This window comes from Clavelina lepadiformis, chromosome 3 (assembly GCF_947623445.1).
Source record: "Clavelina lepadiformis chromosome 3, kaClaLepa1.1, whole genome shotgun sequence".
NCBI classification, from domain to species: domain Eukaryota; kingdom Metazoa; phylum Chordata; class Ascidiacea; order Aplousobranchia; family Clavelinidae; genus Clavelina; species Clavelina lepadiformis.
In genome coordinates this window covers 22,549,418-22,568,659 of record NC_135242.1, presented here as the reverse complement: position 1 = coordinate 22,568,659, position 19,242 = coordinate 22,549,418, and the positions used below count along the sequence as shown (strand labels likewise).

Below are 19,242 nucleotides of genomic sequence, written 5' to 3'. Positions count from 1 at the left end.
TGAGTCATAGTGAACTAGTGATGGGGCTCTGTTGGTCATTATCCAGGAATTGTATTCACAGTTTGGAACAGAGATTGTTATAAATTAGGTTCCCTGCAAATTTTTACACCACAAATCTTTTGTTGATGTCAAAACTTGACCTGTAACGTCCAGGGTGGTATTTTTTAATACCATTACATCATTTCTAGCAAAAGTGTTTTCTAGTAATTGATTGAAGTTTATGAATTTGTTTTTTGATAAACACTTCAACTGTCGTTTGATATTTGGAAACTTGCTCTGAATAACTTCATGTAAACATTTCTTTTAGTAACCTATGTTTCCAGGTTGTTTTCCGGCTTTTATGCTTATAAGAAGTCTTTATTGGAAATGCCCGCTTCTTAACTTTAACACTGATTAATTAATTATTATTTATCTATATCTCAATGTGTCAGCTTTCGCTATATGTGTCTCACATTGTTCGCACCGGTTACGAATTGCTGCGTTTTTCTTGTCAAACATTTTAACTCCCATCGCTTTCACGTTTTATAAGCTCGCATTTCTACCAGCGAACAGAGTTAAATAAAACAATCGCACTGTTTCATAAGATATGACATTTGCGTAACCATACGCAGAAGGGTACGCTACCTTCTACACAATTGATCCTTATTACGATTACGGTGTTACCTTGTACATACTTGACAATTAGACTTATAAGCTTCTATAAAAAGGTGTATATTGATATTTCAATTTTATTTGAGGCTTAACCAGTAGCCCCAATGTAATGTTGACAATTCGTTCATGTAATGGACTTCAATAAATAAAAGGTTTAATACGCATGATGCAGGAAAACAACACAGAGAAAAATACGTGGAATATAATAGGCAACAATTAAATTGCGGTGCACGTTCTTCCATCTCCAGTGAACCCTGGGAAGCAAATGCACTGGTAGGAACCATTCCCATTCATACAGATCGCTTTCGAATGGCAGCCACTGCTGGCCAAGTCCAAGCACTCATTGACGTCAGAGCATTCGTTGACGCCATCACCTGCGAAACCTGGTTTGCACGCGCAGCTGTGACCACCAGTGGCGTTGGTGCAATTAGCATTGGCATGGCAGGGGCCACTGGCACATGCGTCAGTACAAGTTCTGCCGTCGCCTTTGAAGCCAGGGTGACAGGAACAGTTGAATGATCCTGTGATTGGAATCGGAGAACAAGATATTACAAAATACCATTTCATTTTGGTTTGAGCATTCTACTCACAATTGAGAGTACAAAAAGAGGGTCTCTTTATCGGAATGGTGGAAACAAGGTTTTACCAAGCTTGCTTAAAGATATATCATTGGCTTAAGACCACTCGAGCATCACAATTTTCTCTTTCGTATTCTGAATGGTGAATAAAAGTACCTACTTTCGCTTTGAGGATGATTCATTTTTTAATACAGGTTACATGGATGTACAGAATTCAGTTGATCAGCGGAACATTTTCCTACCTGGCGAATTTGTGCAACTTGCGTTTGTGTGGCAGTCATGCGTAGCCAGTGCGCATTCATCCGTGTCGACGCATGCGTTCCCATCCGCTTTCCATCCGACGTCACATTCGCATCTGAACGTCCCTTCCAAGTTGACGCATTTGCTGTTTGCAATCGGGCAGAGGTTCAAAGATTGAGCAAAGGAGCATTCGTCAATGTCTGGAATAACAAAGTAGTTGGATAAGAAACGAAAAATGTTTATTGACATGTGAACATAAGCTATATAAGCTTCAGGTCAATGCTAAAGCGTTTTTTCATAAAAAAGCGAAATATATTGACAGCAAGAGGAAGAAAAATCTACGTGAAAAAAGAACTATTTATAAAAAGTAAAATATTGAAAAATTGTTTACATGTATGTATTAGGTTAACAGAACGTTACAGTAGATAACATCTCATGGTTTAAACGGTGACTTAAATTACCAGATCAGATCAGAAAGATTAATTTAGAACTTCTTGGCTTGTAAGGATGTTACATGCCACATTCACTATGCTGATAGAGTAAAAATCAATGATTCATTTCACATTTCATACAATTCCATTACATCATAATCACCCACCTTGGCAATAAGTTCCGTTGCCCCCATAACCGACCTCACAAATGCAATCGTACGATTCTAGCGTGTCGCTACACCTAGCGTGCACGTGGCAATTGTGGGTTCCTAGCGTGCACTCGTCCACTGCGGCTGGGGCAGCAGGAATGATTTCTGCAATAAGCAACGTTTGGTGTTGTAATGAAATGATTGTTTATCGTTCCTTAGCCTGTAAGGACGACCACTTCAATTACAAAGTCTGTATGTTGAATTGTTGTCCTCAATGATAAATGAGTCTCAGGTCGTTGTTTCGCTTTTCTTAATCTTAGAATTAATTGTACACCATGACAACTGTATAAACTGATTATATTGTTTCTTGTTTAAACGATTACATTAAATAAGACATTGGGACAGCTACCTAATAAAGTCGACCACTTTCTAGGGTTAACTTAGTAGACTGTGACGCAATGAATAGCTATAAATGAAAGAATAACTCACGTCACGATTTATAACGATACACAGGAAGTCATGCATAGGCGACACGTAACGCAATGCTTTGCTTTGCCGATTTCCGTATTCTATGTGGCATTCGATTTGCAAGCAATTTTATATTATCATCACAGTGTTGGTTGACATTTTAATGAAGAGTAGGCACACAACAAGTGTTGTTTGACAAAAGTTTTAGACATTATATTGTTGTAATTTAACTAATTATGACCATTTGCACCCATGAGGTCCGTTTGATGTGTGCTAGCTCTTTTTAATTAATTTAGTTAAAGTTATTATTTCATGAGACTGATTTTAACTTGATATTAAGCAGAGTGTCTTCCAATTGCGTTTAAAACTAAAATTTGTATAAAATTGTGATACAGTGTATAATATTATAATCTAAAAACATTTCAAGGAGCTTACCTGTGCAAATTTTACCATCTCCTTCGTAGCCAGGCGGGCACACACACCAAAAACTGCCTGAAATGCATTTTTTCTTAGTTAAACAGGTTTTCGAAAGAAAACGAAAACGTCGCAAAATTTACTTACCTGGTGTGTTTACGCAGCTTTCATTGTTGTAGCAGTCATGCGTATCCAGTGCGCATTCGTCCGTGTCGACGCATGCGTTTCCGTCCGCTTTCCATCCTACGTCACATTCGCATGTGAACGACCCTTCCAAGTTGACACATTTGCTGTTTGCAATCGGACAGCGAACCAAAGGCTGGTCTAAGGAACATTTGTCGATGTCTGGAACGATAAAGTAGTTGGTTAAGAAATCTCTTACCGCCGGTCGTTGCTGTCACACGCAGGCCAATACTAAGACATTTTTGTATTGAATAAAAACACAAATACTGGCAATCGTGGTGAAAGGTATTTACTTGAAAAAAAAAAGTTATACAAGAAATAAGTTTATAATAATTGTATATTCTGCTTATATGTAATGCCTCATGCTTTGGTATTGTTAGTTTCAGTTATTACAAGCAAGATTTAACGAAAACGTTTTTTTGTTTTGTTGTCTACATGCCACAATTATGTACTGATATAATATCAACGATTCATTTCAGGTTTCATACAACGCCATTACATCATAATCACCCACCTTGGCAATAAGTTCCGTTGCCCCCATAACCAACCTCACAAATGCATTCGTACGATTCTAGCGTGTCGCTACACCTAGCGTGCACGTGGCAGTTGTGGGTTCCTAGCGTGCACTCGTCCACTGCGGCTGGGGCAGCAGGAATGATTTCTGCAATAAGCAACGTTTGGTGTTGGTTGACTTGAAAAATTATGCCTTAGGTTTAAACATGATTTAAAAGTTGTATTCTTTGATTTAAAGCAAACCTGCTTTTGGACTTGCCCCTCACTTTAAACAACTTAAGGAGCTTACCTGTGCAAGTTTTACCATCTCCCTCGTAGCCAGGCGGGCACACACACCAAAAACTGCCTGAAATGCATTTCTTTCTTAGTTAAATAGGTTTTCGAAACAAAACAAAATTTTTTCAAAATTTACTCACCTGGTGTGTTTATGCAGCTTCCGTTGTCGTGACAGTCATGCATATCCAGTGCGCATTCATCCGTGTCGACGCATGCATTTTCCTCGGCCCTCCACCCAACGTCACATTCGCATCTGAACGACCCTGCCAAGTTGACACATTTGCTGTTTGCAATCGGGCAGAGGTTAGCTGATTGCGAGAAGGAACATTCGTCGATGTCTGGTGGAGAAATTTTGGTTAATTTTAATATGATATAAAAACAGTAGATTCTTCAACGTATTATATGTTTCTAATTATAGCTATTTGCCTTTAAACACGAAGTGAGTTTTAAACCACGACATTATAATAATAAACTAAGTGTGTTTATAGGAATAAAAATATTCGAAGAACTACAGTTATTGTCTTTCCTACCTTCGCAATGAACGCCATTGCCAAGATAACCTGTTCGACAAGTGCAGTCAAAAGATCCTATCGTAGCAGTGCACCTAGCGTGCTCATGACAGTTGTGAGTTCCAAGCGTGCAATCGTCCACTGAAGCAGTATCAGACGCTTGAATGGAGGCTAAAGCATCAAATTCAGCGACTGAAACGTATAAAAGATTCTTTCACCGTCTGTATCTGGAGAAGAAAGCTTAATAAAATATTGACTGTTTTTAATTCCACACAATTTGATTCAGGTCAACTCCGGGTTAGAAGTTAAAACGGTTAAGTTTAAGGGAAACTTTTCAAACAGCAAGCTCTGAAAAAAAATGGCAGCCTTAGGTATAAACTACAAGGCATAGGCCTAATAATTGCTTACCAACACACAGTCTTCCGTCGCCTTCAAAGCCGGGATTACAGAAACATGAAAAGCTTCCTAAGACAAATTAAGTTTTTATAAAGCTAATCATTGCGGTTTCCTATTACGTTTAACCATTTTTTATTCAAAAAAATAATCAGCATATATCTACTGTTGTGTTACGACACGTTACGCGCGCATTTGTTACATTACATTTGTTACAACGCGCATCACGTGTTACATTTGTTATTCCCAGAGTGTTATTTATTTTTCTTGTTTTTTATTGTATTACGCGTTGAAAAACTTAATCTAAACCTTTGCAAAATTTCCAAAAAATGCAACAAAATTGATCCTACCTGGTGTGTTTACGCAACTTCCATTCTCGTGGCAGTCATGCGTATCCAGTGCGCATTCATCCGTGTCGACGCATGTGTTTTCCTCGGCCCTCCACCCAACGTCACATTCGCATCTGAACGACCCTTCCAAGTTAAAACATTTGCTGTTTGCAATCGGGCAGAGGTTAGCTGATTGCGAGAAGGAACATTCGTCGATGTCTGGTGGAGAAAGGAGTGATAAACGTCATAATGATCTTTGTTTTTCAAATTTTAAACAAAACTTTTTTGAATTATCTGAAATTGGTTAACAATTTCAAAAATGTTTTTTTCGCACCATTAACTGTGTTTCTCATAAATCTTACCTTCACAAATTGATCCATCCCCAACGTAGCCTGTTTGACATGTACAGTCATAAGAGTCACTAGTGTCAGTGCACCTAGCGTGGACATGACAGTTATGGGTTCCAAGCGTGCACTCGTTCACCTCAGGTCCCCCGAACAAACCTAAATACATAGAAAGACGAATCACAGTTTGCCGTCGTCGAATCTACTGAAACTATACCTAATACCGAATGTAGCCTACAGAGAAGGCAAAGGCAGCGTTGTTATGTTTAAACAAAAAAAGAAAAAACAATAAGTTATACAACATACACCGTAAGTATTACAGTCATACAAATAAACATAACTTTTGAAATCAAATCATTAACGGTTAAATTAACTTACTTTGACACGTCCTACCATCCCCAGTGTAGCCTGGCAAGCAGGAGCAGGAGTAGCTACCTAGTGTCTTAGTGCACCGCGCGTTCACCGAACACGAGTGGGCGCCAGTGAGACATTCGTCAGCATCTGAATCCAAAAGACGTTTCAAAAAATTAATTGAAAGTTTTCCAAGGAGAGTTTCAAATATAATGATCTGATTTGAAGTTGTTACTACTTATATGTACAAGCGTTCCGAAATGACTTATTTTGACGTACTTTAGCTGCAATAACATGTTTTCATGATCTATATTCTAAACGAAAGCAGTTGGGAACACATAGGCTGATGAACATAGAGTAGTAAAGTAGCAAGCAAGCACAGTAGTGAATTACTGTAGTGTCAATGAAGAAATAAAACAAATTGTAAGTTTCAATGACGTGTATACCTAAAACGTCACAAGCCTGTCCGTTGCCCTGAAACCCGGTTTCACAGGTACAGTAAAATCCACCAATAGTATTATGACACGTCGCATTCACGTGACATTCGTGACTGCCAATAGAGCATTCATCCAAATCTAGAGCACAAAAAGTTTGTATAATTTTTAAATGGCTGAAAAATGTTAACTCAAATTCTCAAAATTGTGTGTCTCAACGCATAACTTACTTCATTCGAATTTAATAAATAATTAACGAACTAGTTAATACTTAATTAATTCAAAATGTTCACAGTTCGATTGCAGGAATCGCAGTAAGCCGAAGTTCTTGTAATGAATAATAAAAGTCAAAGTGTACTTAACTCGGTCAAAATCATACAAGGAAACATTTAACCACAAGTATAAACTATAGCACGTGAGCACCTGCGCAATTTCCTTCGATGTTGAGGAATCCTTTCGTGCAGACGCAGGAGTAGCTTCCGTCCGTGTTGCTGCAGATCGAATGCTCGGGGCAGGAGACGATTCCCGCATCGCATTCGTCAATATCTTGAAAAGTAAAATGATCATTGCATGTTAAGTAAAATATGCATTGAAGAAGTTTTCAGACTGAAAGTCGGAAGTCTTGCTGCCAATATGTACAAATGTATTTTGGCTGTTTTTTTGTATTGTATATATTTCGCCATTGACTGTGGGGAGTGAAAAGTATGGCGCTAACCTCGTTGTAGACGAGTCAAACAAGAATCACGCCCACACACAATCAACGAATGGGAAAAAGTGGTGAAGCCCTGACGGCAATGTGTGAATTACAGCGGTGCTACAACGATGGAAGGTTAGCGAGGTCACCAAACCCAGAATGCGACAGAATGCAAATAAACTTCAACTATAGCAAACCAGAAAACATTTTATTTATACTCTTCGAACTACAAGCTGCTCCAAATGTGACAAAGTAGCCGAATATACGATAAGTTACTACATAAAATTGTATTAACTTATGTACGATTTGAAATACTTCGGTTGTACAGAGAGGCCGGGAGTTACAAGACCTGACTTAAAGTTTGGACAGAAGAAGTATGCAGGCTACAGGAAGTAATAACACAGACAAGCATTGAACTTCTGTCTGTTGTCATTTATTAGCTATTTGAGATCGCTGATCGAATAGATCGATGACAAACAGCGACTTACCAATGCATTCTGTTCCCAGCAGAGAGAAACCTTCACCACACGAGCAGCTGTAAGAACCGTGGTTATTGACGCATGTCGTATGGACTGGACATGTTGATATCCCGGATGTACATTCGTCAATGTCTTAACGAAATGGGGTTGAAGCGTTATTTGAAGTTGTATTATGCTCATAAAACGTGCATAAAAATTTAAATGTTCTTGCATAATTTATGCCGTTCAAGCTCTAAACTGTTTGCAGAAAGGTTTTAAAATATTCCTTAGAAATGTTGTTGTTTAATTTATGAACTTTGTTTATTCGTTGAGGAATGATGCAATTTTAGCACTTACCCACGCAAGCTTCAACCAGGCCGGTAAAGCCGATTGGACAGGAACAGAAATATGAACCGATTGTATTGGTGCACGGTCCTGTACATGGGGAATTCCCGGACGAACACTCATCGATATCTGGAAAAAAAGTAATCGGTCAGAAATGAACATAGACATCAAAACACAGTCTTCGGAGCAGTCAACCAACCGTAACATGCCACCCCGTTTCCGTTGAAACCCAGCTTACAAGAGCAACTGTATGAACCAATCGTATTTTGACACGTAGCGTTTGCATGACACGTGTTCACCCCAGAACATTCGTCAACATCTGTAAAACAAATTGCATCGTATTGAATTTTAAAGGATGAAAGATAAAAATTTAATTTAAAACCAATGATTATTACGTCATAGAAAAGCATTATAACGAAGAATACGTAATAAGTGTATGTAAGAAGCACTTTCCACAAATTCAAGGTTTGGAATAAAAAAAAAACGCACCGACGCAAGGTGGTCCAACATATCCTCGCTGACAGACGCACACGGGCCCAGTAGGTTGGTTTATGCAGATCTCGTTGAAAGAACAAGTAGCGCTGGAACACTGGTCGGCCACTGCAACGAGTCGGTTTGTGAAAATCGATTTAATTGCACGGCTTTAAAACATTCATTCGTGACCGTTCGTTGAATGCGCAGGAAAGTGTTCAAATGTTTGAAAAAATATTTGTTTTTGATGCTGCTGTTGCGTTAAGCTTCAGAGTATGTCAAGAGCTTAAGCAGTAACATGCCAGTTATATTTTGCATAAAATCATTGTGCTTGCACGTAGTTAAACTAATACTGAGTCTTAAAAAACTCACTTAACAACACTTAGGACATAACACGGAGAACGTAATGCCAGTGCTTAAGGAGACCAAATAATCTCTGGCATAACATAACAACTCAGCTAAGCAGGCGTTTTTTAACCTGTTTTTACGAACTCGAAGACCCCATCGCTCATAGAATTCCCGCTCTTTGCCACTACCGAAACAACAAAGTCTGTGTCCTTGCTAAGACCAGATATTACAGCGCTGGTCGATCCACCAGGAACGTTGAAAGGAGATTTCGGATATCCGGTGTCTCCCTTTAACAAACAGGATAATTATGACAAAACAAAACATCTTTTGCATGAACTGTTGTTGTTGACATGTTTTAGACATATGCGAAAATACAAAAATGGGATTGTAGATTAAACCAAACAAAATTTAAGCAATATTCGAGGTGTCTGTCTTAATCTCTTTTTTTCTTGCTCACCTGTGGAAAGTAGGTCACCTTGTAGGTCTCGTGGACTCCTGCCCCGTGTAGCCATGAGATTTCTATGGTGGAGTCGTTTAGCGACACCGCCCGGAAGTTCTGTACATCTTTTGGCGCTGATCGCAGAAAAGCAATTATTATTGATACGTATGTTAACCTTCCATATACGATAAATTGGTACAAAAACACACAACTTCTTACGCTGCTATTTATAGCCGATTGGTATCATAAAGGCTGATAACATATAATTAACCATGTAATACGTGGCAATTGATACCAAATTTCCCAAAGCATAAGCCATTTTGTTAAGCATATAAACTTATCAGTCAAAAGTTTCAATGAAAACCAAGCGACTCAAATGCTCTTACGTGTCGTCACAAAGAGCGATGTAGGAGGTCCAGCATTTCCATCTTTCACCAACTTCCCGGTAAAGTGGTATCTCATTCCCGGCAGCAAGTCTCCTACAAGAACGGAGGAGGAATATTTTGGCACCTGCAACCGCCTCTCCACAGATTTGATGTCCGTGTAGTCCGGAAGAGCGGACTTCTTTATTACGATCGCATCCGGCGCATTTGAATCGGTGTCTTCTGTTGGAGAGGGATTGTAGACAATCTATACAATAAAATGGAAACTCTTGTTGTAAAGACTGATTATGAGTAAATGCGGCTGAAAGCCCTGCCATGACCTCGGCGAGTTTAACTCAGTCATTCAGAGAAGAAAAAAATATAAAATTTAGGTTGTTTAGATTGGTTGTCATGAACACTGCTGACGTATACAAAAAAGTAAGTGACGTCATCATACCTCGACGTTCCCTTGTTCGGGTTGGTTCCATTTCAGCTCGATTTCGGTGTCGGACATGACGTCAGCTTCAAGTTGCTCAACTGTGACGAAATAAGAAGATTTAAATGGACCTGGTTGATGCAGTTCAAAATAATATAATTTTTGAAAACTGCAAATTCTATCTATTTCTTGCAAATTGAGCTGGGATGTCTGATCAATGCTCACCCGAAGGAACAGGAGGTTGAGTGGTTTGTGGAAGTGCAACATCAGGAGGAATCTTTGAGGAGCAATGAATAACCCGGTTTAAGCAAACCATATAACCTACAACGTAGCCTACGCTTCTTCAAGATGACTACAGTTGGCGTATATAAAGGTTAAATTATAGTGACGTACGGCTCATACAATGCGTTAGCTCCTTGCTATTTTAAACGCCTAGAGTGTAAAGAAGCATTCTAAATCAGTCTAATTAAGCTCTAAAATGAACACTTACCAATGTTCCATGTGTAACAATGAGACCGCGGCCCAGCGTATTGTCCGGTTGAGAAGAATTTTCGGGTTTTATGTCTCTGAACTCTTTTGGGCAGTTGTTGACATCTGTGTTATGAGCCTTGACGCTAACTGTATAAATGCAGTCATTTTAAATGGTATTTGTGGCTTATATCAATTCAGAGTTTAAGTTTGTTAACTGACAACAGAGCTAGCGTTAGAAGTTTCCGAAAATGTCGCGAAAAGGCACAAATGAAACTTTTATATATTTACCTTCATAAGTGAAGGTAAAACCGCTTTCGAGGAAACATTCTTGAGATGTGTAACCGTTCTTTGATTGAAAGTAAACCGTGAAGCCGAAAAAACTTTGATAAATTTGCCAACCAATCTAAACGAGAAAAGATAATTTACAGTGTCAAAGAAAAACGTTAGATCCGTCCAAAGGAAACCAACAGGGAATAGATACAAAAGAGCGGCCAATTGATATAATAATTTACAACCTTCCAAAAGTGAAGTAAAATAAAGTAGCAAGTCCAAAATACCAAGAATATTTGAAGTCGACTAAAGTTTAAAAACAGGAAAAAAGTAAAGTTTTCACAGTCGTTTTCAGCAACAAGTTACCTGCTCAAACACAAAGACCCCGTTCTGAGGGTCATTTAACGAAGCGATTGAGCAGGCACCCCAGAACTGGGCTCCAATTATGGGGCACTGGGGGGGAAATTGCATCCGAAGAATCCATTCCCCGTTTTCGTTTGGACGCGAATCTTCGACGTGAACTTCACCTTGACCTCCAGTGACCCAGGTCGACTGCCAGACAAGCTTGGCAGGTAACCCTGTTGTTGGAATAAAGATGAGCGTTGAATTTGTATTTAATGCTGTTATTAGTGAGGTTATTGTCGTTATTGCGAACTGCTGACAAGTAAAACAAGTGCTAACCCCAAAATGCTAATAAATGCTAACTCCTAAACGAGTGCTAACTCTAAAATCTGACCTGAAAGCTGAACTTCCGTTGACTCACTACCGCCGAAAGCGGGAGGTGGTCTGGGTGTTGGAATCAGTGTGGGCTCCACTAATTGCCCTGGCGCGACCTCTGACGGTAACTCAAATATAGGCGCGGTGGGTGCTTCGGTTGGCACCAGGGTAGGCTGCACTACTGGTGGTGGAGATACGACTGAAAATAAAAAAGTAAGCTGTTACGGTAATTAAACGATCCAGTTTTGTGACAAATTTTCGAATCATAAGATTTTTAAAACCGAACTCAACCGAACTCGATTGTACCGCACGGTCTAAAAACTGAAATGGGACAAACTCTATCGTACAAATTGTATTCTACACCATAGTAAATTTCGCCATACCGTAAAACGAACGTGTAAGAATAAAAGTAAATATAACAGTCAGAGACCAAAGTCACAACACAAGATCGACTCACGCGACGGTAAAGTCGGGACAAAAAGTTCCTCGATGCCGCTGAAAACGTTCGTTGTGCTTGTGCGGTGATCGGTTGATGTGGAAGAGCTGTGTTCTTGGAGTTCGTCGAAGTATCCGCTTCCGGAACCTTCGAACGCGTGCGGTAAGTTGCGAGGACAGTCGTCGGCTCCGTTGTATACCAGGGACTGAGACCCTGCGCGTAAAAAGAAATTGTAATTTGTGGTACGTGTGAAAGATGGTATGAAATTACCGCAAACGCGTATACAAAATATCAGAATCGAATAATGAAAATTATTGTAACGTTAAGAACGTTAAGTTTGATAATGAAGCACAACTTTGTTAGTATAGGAAGTCCTGGTGCAAAACTTCACCAAAATGTTATGCAATTTCTAGAAACGCAGAAACAAGGAAGGGTTTATGTCGCCAAATAACTATAACTTTAAGGTTATAATCAAAGCAAGTCAAGATGAGTTGATGCCAGTCATATTTCATAAAATTAAATCGAATTTCACCGACCTTCTTCTACAACGAGAAATCGAAACGACTCCTCCCGGAAGCAATTCCGGACAAATCGTGGATCGGTGAATTGAAACCTCATCCCGAGCGAGTCCATGTCTCGTTGCCAGTCTATCTGCTGGAGGAACAGCTCTCCGTTCTCCCTACTTGAGTCCAGTACGTTTATGCAGATGTTCCATACCTGGAAAGCATTACGACGTCAGCAAAAGCTTTTGTGACGAAATAAAGAGGGGTATTACGTAATAGGAATTGTCTTGTTAAGTCATAACTTATTACTTCGATTTCTTGCAATGGGCAGTCGCTTGGGAAGTTTATTTTCAGTTGCCAAGGCTTCACTGGACGAACGTTGGGTAACTGAAAATTGACTTCGGCCCCAATATTCCAGGTATTCACCCATTTCATCACCGGGGTCAGACCTGTTACGCAGTATTGAAAAAAAAGTTACAGGTTAAATTGTTTTTGCATTGGACTGACCGCAAATTTGTGCATAATTAATATGACCATTACTTACGATTTTCGCAATTTCTCCCAAAAACATTTTCCGGGCACTGGCACAGATAATTGAGGCCTTCGATGTTATTGCACACCCCGTTGTTTTCACACGGATCCGATATACAGGCTGTTGATGAATAGCGTATAAGGTGTTAGTTGAGATTCAATGTAGGCTGACACCTTGGAAACTAATTTTACAATAATTCAACAAATAAGTTTACGTTAGACATATATACTAAACACATATGTTGGCTACTTAATTAATGATGATCAAACATGAACATGAAACATCATGAAGCAATAAATGGCGGCTGAGAGCCGAATCCAAACAGCAAAATACCAACCGTCGAATTGGACAACGACTTCATTTGGAAAAACTAATTCTTGGATTGTAGAGGGGTCAAGCGCCACCAAGGGGCCGCTAGATAATCCCAGGTTAAACTGCGAGAGGGCGGCAACGGCCGATTGAAACGCTGAGTTGTGCAGAATATGCGGCTGATTACCGACAAAATTTTTCCTGAAAAGAAGGTGATTATTATGAATGAATGCCATAAACCCTCGTCGAATGAGAGATTCGTATCAACGAATAAGAAAATTAGAATTTAAGCCTAACATGTTGGTATAATAGCCAATGAAGGTGTGTTTCTGTTCTGGGAAGACATTAATCTCAGGTTTTCAAACATAAACTATAGTATTAAGTAATCATTGGTGTTTTCAACTTAAGATAGTAGTGTAGTAAATTAGTATTAGATTAGTACAAGTGTTTTCTACTCAAAAAAAGTTCTGCTTCACCTGGTGTCCTCAAGATTCCCGCTCGCATCTGGACCCCCTACCAAGGCGCCCGTCAGTTGATTGGCGTTCTCGTAATGGGGGGATTTAAAGAAGTCCCATCCGCACGTGCGGGATGGACTGGGACAGGAACTATAGAACAATTTTAATTGCTTTAATGCCGAAGCATACAAAAAGACATCAAGAAATATGTAATGGAGGTTATAGGTAAAGACTAACTTACATGGTTGTGTTTACTAATATCAGACCGCTCAAATAAAACTAAAATGACGCATAATAACAATGTATGTTTACGTGGCAGATTGTTTTGTTTATTTTGTTCAAACTTTCTAAATAGTGCTTTTTGTCCTTTTGTCCAATCTTCTGAATGTAAGTTGGCCTACCTGGACAAATCGATTAAACCCTAACAAGTTCATCCATACCTTTCTCGGTCGTGCAAGGAGGAGGGAAAATCTTTTCCGTACCCCACCATGTAGCTCCGGCCCTCATTTCGTCCCAGGATCTCAGCCACCTGATTTGCGGCCATCAATTTGTAGATTTCCGCTTCAGTCGCGTTCAGAGATTGGTCGGCGGCCACCGCGCAAAGGAACGCCGTGTTCGCTGTGAAACGACGAAAAATATTCATTTTTTGTTTTAGACAAAATTCTTATACAATGTTTTGATAACGTTTTTTGATATTGCCTTGAAAGTGTTTTAAATGTTTGCGAAATATAGGAATAACCGAATTCACACCAATGCTGTTGATTTTATGCATTGATCATCTGATTTTATTTCAGCAAAATAAGTTTAATCACATCAACTTCTAACGTAAACATTTTACGCTGCATATGATTGCAGTTTGACGGTTTTGACGTCAGAGACAACCACATAGGCTAATTACCTACGAACCCCATTGGGGCCTTCACTTTCGGCATGCTAAGTAAACCATCTGGGGTGGTTGGGGCGATGGGTGAGCTCCACTTGTCGCAAAATCGAAGTACGGGGGACATGTAAGTGTTGTATTCACCGGTCAATTCGGACAAAAGAACCTAATTATAATGAAGAGGATCACATGCAAAACCACACAAATTATCAGTTAAACATACAACTTTTTCTCTTCAATTTGTTTGTCTGCAACTTTACACAATGTTATAGTGCAATGTTTTTTGTTATAACTTTGGAAAATATTTTCTCGTTTTCATTTTCAGAATACGTATTCAACACGAAGTATTTTTACTATAAAACAATTTTTAAAATATTAAAATTAATGTTATCGATTTGTTTGCTTATAATATCGTTTTTGACGTCACACTAACCTGCACAGCAAGTATCTTATTGTCATAATTTAGTCCTTTGTCCGTGTTCTGTTTGGCTAACCGGAATTCGTCGTATTTAACAATTGCGTCATCAAGATAGGATTTTTCGTGTGTCGCTTTATGGAGCCAGAGAGCTGCCCAAACAAGTTCGTCACCGTAATCGCTTGATCTATGATGTAAGAAGTTGATTTCGTGCTGTCATACTTAATAACTTACAAATATGAAGCGATCTATAAAAACTGAAGAGTTTTTTGAAACCTGAAAGAGGCAAACATCTCGTGAAGGCTAAAATTTGTAAAAAAACAAACGAATTTTAGTACTTACGGGTAGTAAGCGCGAGCTCCAGGGATGGAAAAAGCGTCATATTTTGCCCGGTTGGTGTCAGCAAAGCGATAAAGCTGTTCGGCATGACGTATCAAGCCAAAAGAATACGCTTCGTCTGTCGAAATCAACGAAACGGACGTTTAAAAATGACATAAAGCTTGCAGTGTCTACATTATAGCTAAAACGCAATACTATATTGATCAAATTAAGGGGCAGTTATCCCAAAAACCAACATTACTTTATATCGTATAGAGCTATACAAAGATATCGGCCGATGTTGAAAAACTTTGACCGTATGATCACTCGCCTACGCAGCTAATTACAGAGCTCTACACGTCAAGGTGATTATGCACTTCTACACGCGCTTATTTAATGGAGCCGTTAGATGAAATGTTTTATTAAAGAATCATAATCTACTATAATTTAGGGCAGGAAAACGCAAAATTACATCATTGTTTTATAATCATATCATTACGGTTTTGAACTTGTCGGCTGTCGGTGGAAACACGTGTTCCTAAATCTCGGTGTTGTATAAATATTGTGACGTCACAAATAAGTAATTATACGTATTTTGAACGTGACGTAAAACAATTTGGTTATTTTGTATTTTAAAGTAGTTAGTTATTTCTTTGTTATGTAATAATTAGCATCATAATAACCAACCAAAAGATGATATCATGTAGCTCGTACGCCTTGAAAATATTACGATCAAACAATGAAATTAAGATATATTGCGTCATCACAAATAAGCTGAGCCGGTTTGTTACGTCACTACATTGGTCCCAAAAACTCCTCATACACGAAATGAACATGACAGAACAAAAACGACTAAATTATTTTAGATCAAATTTGTATCAACCATCAGACATAAGCCATTAGGTATAGGAGTGACGTCATAATTACGCTTTCTGTACGTTCAGCATTTTAGCCTTTTCACTGAAGACTCACTATGTCTTGCGAACAGAAGTGCTGCTGCTGCCAGGGCTGCGGCTGTCTCGGCAGCCAGGTCCGATCCGGGGTCGGTCGAGGTCAACTTGAAAGCTGGTCTTCTCCAGTTCATGTTAAATCCACCTTCCCATAGCCCATGCCCTATGCTGGGGTCGCCCACCTATCAATCATGTGAAAAATGTGAGCTTGATTGGGTCTCATAATTAAAACATTAACTTTGACATTTATCAAAAAATTGGCTACAGACTATGTTTTGGGAAACAGATTTCAGTCAACAAATATTTGAAATATGAAATCGTTGTACATTATTATTCAAATACAAGCTCCATATAGGTTTAAATAGTAGCTTGAATAGAGCTTGAATTATGCTAATATGAATTATGAATTATAGAATAGAGAGCTTGAATTATGCTAATATGCTAGTGGTCTATAGTTCTATACTGTATTACTAAAATACAAAGTCACTTTACCATTCCAAACAACACGTTTTCTTCAACATGAGCCTTCACAAAGTAATCGGTTCCCCATTTTATCGCTTTCAGAAGATTTACTGTTTCTCCGGCTTTTTGGTAGCCCCCTGCAAATTCCAGAGCTCCCCAAGCCAGCTGTGTAATCGCGAATGCCATAGGAAAGCCAAACTTAATATAATCTCCGCCTAAATTTCCAAAAAATTACCTTTGGATGGTTTAATGTGACATACATCAATCTTTTATTAAATATTGCACGAAATTAGAAACCTACTGAGTGCGAGGCCTTATTGCGGGTTTGATTTCCGACAATTGTAATTATTAAGGCTATTTGCCAAACAATTTTAACTGGACTCTACAAATTCAAATCACTTTTCCGCCAAACGAACTTCAAGGGTTGCTTGTTACGTTGCAGTATTATGATGTCACAAGCATATCATCAAAAACGTCGCTATGGCTTGCATACTAAAAGTAGACTAATACCTCTATGAAATGATTGCACGGACACAGACAGTAGGAAAACTTAAAGGTTAAACTTATAAACCTTTTTAAAACCACCAGGAAAAAGCAGAAAAGCTTGTTTTAGTAAGTCTTACCGATGTAATAACCACCGGTCAAGTCAAAGCCTTCTGCACCACCATCGTATAAACCGGAATCTCCTTTCCAACTGATCCTGTTATCCTCTGGCATTTTACCGGAACGTTTAGCCTCAAAAAACTTCAGTGATAGCCGAATTACTTCGTCATAGTCGACAAAAAAGTCTAAAAGCAAATCACTAATAGTTTCAAAATTGTAATGTCAGGCGGACGGCCTATCACATCAAAGTCTCCCCTGACATAGGCTACAATGTTACTTCGACCATAACATGATTGGAGCTGGGCTACTTCGAAACGCTGTTTCAGTTCAACCTAATTTGAAGGTTATTATATAACATAGCAATTACCGACCTTAATCTATCTTCTAGTCTACATACAAGTTCAATTAAACCTTGAAGTACTGAAATCAACATTTTGGTCAAGTGTTACCTTCACGTTTAACAGCAAGCTGCATGGTCTACTGGTACGACTTACGATCTACCAATAGGTCAGGCAGCGAAACTTTTGGCTGCAACTACTTCACCGGAAAACATCGTGCGTTCGAAGCTACTTTTTACAGTTTTTATCAACTTTGCTGAAATTTTATAACATAGTAGGCTTATACTATAAGCCTATGGGCTCAGAACTTAAACCTAACCTGAATTTTCCTTCTAACCGTTGAATTCAACTTCCATAAAACCTTAAACACCTAAAATCAACTTTGATACTAACGTTAAAAGAGTCACTTTCTGAACTTTCATGAACATGGGTTGCATGGTAACTTTAATTTGAGTAATAATAGCGGCTTAGCAAAGAGTTTCTGCTTAAATTTCCAGCTTTGTCAAAGTTTCTTACTTTCATCTTTTTCGTCCACTCCTGCGGAAGGGGCCGATGTCCTACCAAAGACTTCATTTTGGAAAGTAACCTCCAACGAAGGCAAACCACCTTGAGAATAACCCAAAACGTGGAAGTCGAATGTAGATCCCCTTTGTAGATACGCATTCCACGGTTGGTTGGTTATGACGTAGTAGGTAAAGTCTGGTGCAATATCATTTATTTCACCACGCCAGATCTAAAAGTGTTTTGTTTATTGTTTGGTAATTTTCTAGTAGTATAATATTTGGCACATTTCTTGAAAAAATCTTGCCAACTAAAAGTACCTGCAGTCCTTTCACTGGCTTGTCGAAGCGCAAAGTCAATTCCCATCCGGAAGTTGTCCTTTGCAAGACTGGTAACTTTACATCTCCCTCAAATCCACCGTCTGCAAAGGTGCCTGCATTTGAAGAGATACATCTGTTAGCTTGGGATTTCAAATAAATGTTATGTTTCGACGATTATGACTGTATTAACTTCTGTATTCGGCTTAACACGATACTAAATTTAACTTGAATTCAATTTGTCAGAAACAACCCGTGTGACCCTTACAATGAAGCCATTCATGTCTACTCACGTGATACAGTCCATAATTCTGAGAAAGGACTAGAGAATCCCTGAGCATGTAAAACGACGTTTAAAAGAATTATAACTTGTGTCAAAACAGCGAGATCCATAAAGGACTATTGGTAACTTGGGAAGTTGGATGGAATTTTCGCTTTCACGAACTTTGTAAAAGAAGGCAATGCTACTTAAACTTGCTTAAATTATCTGAAAACATTCAAAATACAGTAAAAATAAATCATAAAATATTTAAGTAATTGGACATTGCCGTTGTAAAGTACGTCAAAGTAAGTAATTAGCATTTCTAACAAGGAAAGCCAAGAATAAAGCTATAATATCAGAGGTTGAAGTATGCATATATTTCATATGCTTTTAAAATATATATTTCTATAAAATCGAGGCAAATTTTTCAAACTTTCATCACAAGGTAATAGAAGCAGCTTTCCTGGATAACTATATGTGATATAACGATATATACTATGACTATCTGCCCTGTTGTTCGTTATGTTTGTATTGCTTGCTTAACATTTTTGTTTCCATTAGTTGTAAGTTTATACTTTACTTAATTTTTGAAAACCTTTTCAAAATTACTTTTAGCCTATCTATACACCTGTATTCATCCGTAGTCTTGATGAATAAACAACAGCAGTTAATACGCCGAGTCTAAAT

At 38.6% G+C, this 19,242-nt stretch overlaps 1 protein-coding gene across 2 annotated transcripts; it reads right to left on the bottom strand.

Annotated features, from left to right (window-relative positions):
• Window positions 1-710: 710 nt before the first annotated feature.
• Window positions 711-18,775, bottom strand: LOC143448219 (uncharacterized). 2 transcript variants are annotated; one of them, XM_076947845.1, is made up of 44 exons: window positions 18,587-18,775; window positions 18,297-18,409; window positions 17,992-18,208; window positions 17,158-17,322; window positions 16,565-16,749; window positions 16,095-16,254; window positions 15,147-15,261; window positions 14,823-14,991; window positions 14,408-14,555; window positions 13,950-14,127; window positions 13,531-13,659; window positions 13,083-13,255; window positions 12,758-12,865; window positions 12,523-12,662; window positions 12,247-12,427; window positions 11,732-11,923; window positions 11,294-11,473; window positions 10,924-11,135; window positions 10,576-10,690; window positions 10,307-10,434; window positions 10,042-10,093; window positions 9,838-9,917; window positions 9,405-9,648; window positions 9,037-9,152; window positions 8,710-8,866; window positions 8,250-8,360; window positions 7,960-8,079; window positions 7,773-7,889; window positions 7,446-7,568; window positions 6,687-6,809; window positions 6,276-6,404; window positions 5,857-5,979; window positions 5,497-5,637; window positions 5,156-5,353; window positions 4,821-4,877; window positions 4,434-4,604; window positions 4,044-4,241; window positions 3,917-3,973; window positions 3,629-3,775; window positions 3,079-3,276; window positions 2,953-3,009; window positions 2,068-2,214; window positions 1,472-1,669; window positions 711-1,172 (listed from the first exon to the last, which is right to left on the bottom strand). In XM_076947845.1, the coding sequence occupies exons 1-44, from the start codon at window positions 18,684-18,686 to the stop codon at window positions 868-870; spliced, it is 6,477 nt and encodes a 2,158-aa protein (XP_076803960.1). In that variant the 5' UTR covers window positions 18,687-18,775; the 3' UTR covers window positions 711-867. The 2 variants fall into 2 exon arrangements, with proteins under 2 accessions (XP_076803960.1, XP_076803961.1); XM_076947846.1 differs by lacking the exons at window positions 4,434-4,604; window positions 4,821-4,877; window positions 5,156-5,353.
• Between the last annotated feature and the right edge of the window lie 467 nt (window positions 18,776-19,242).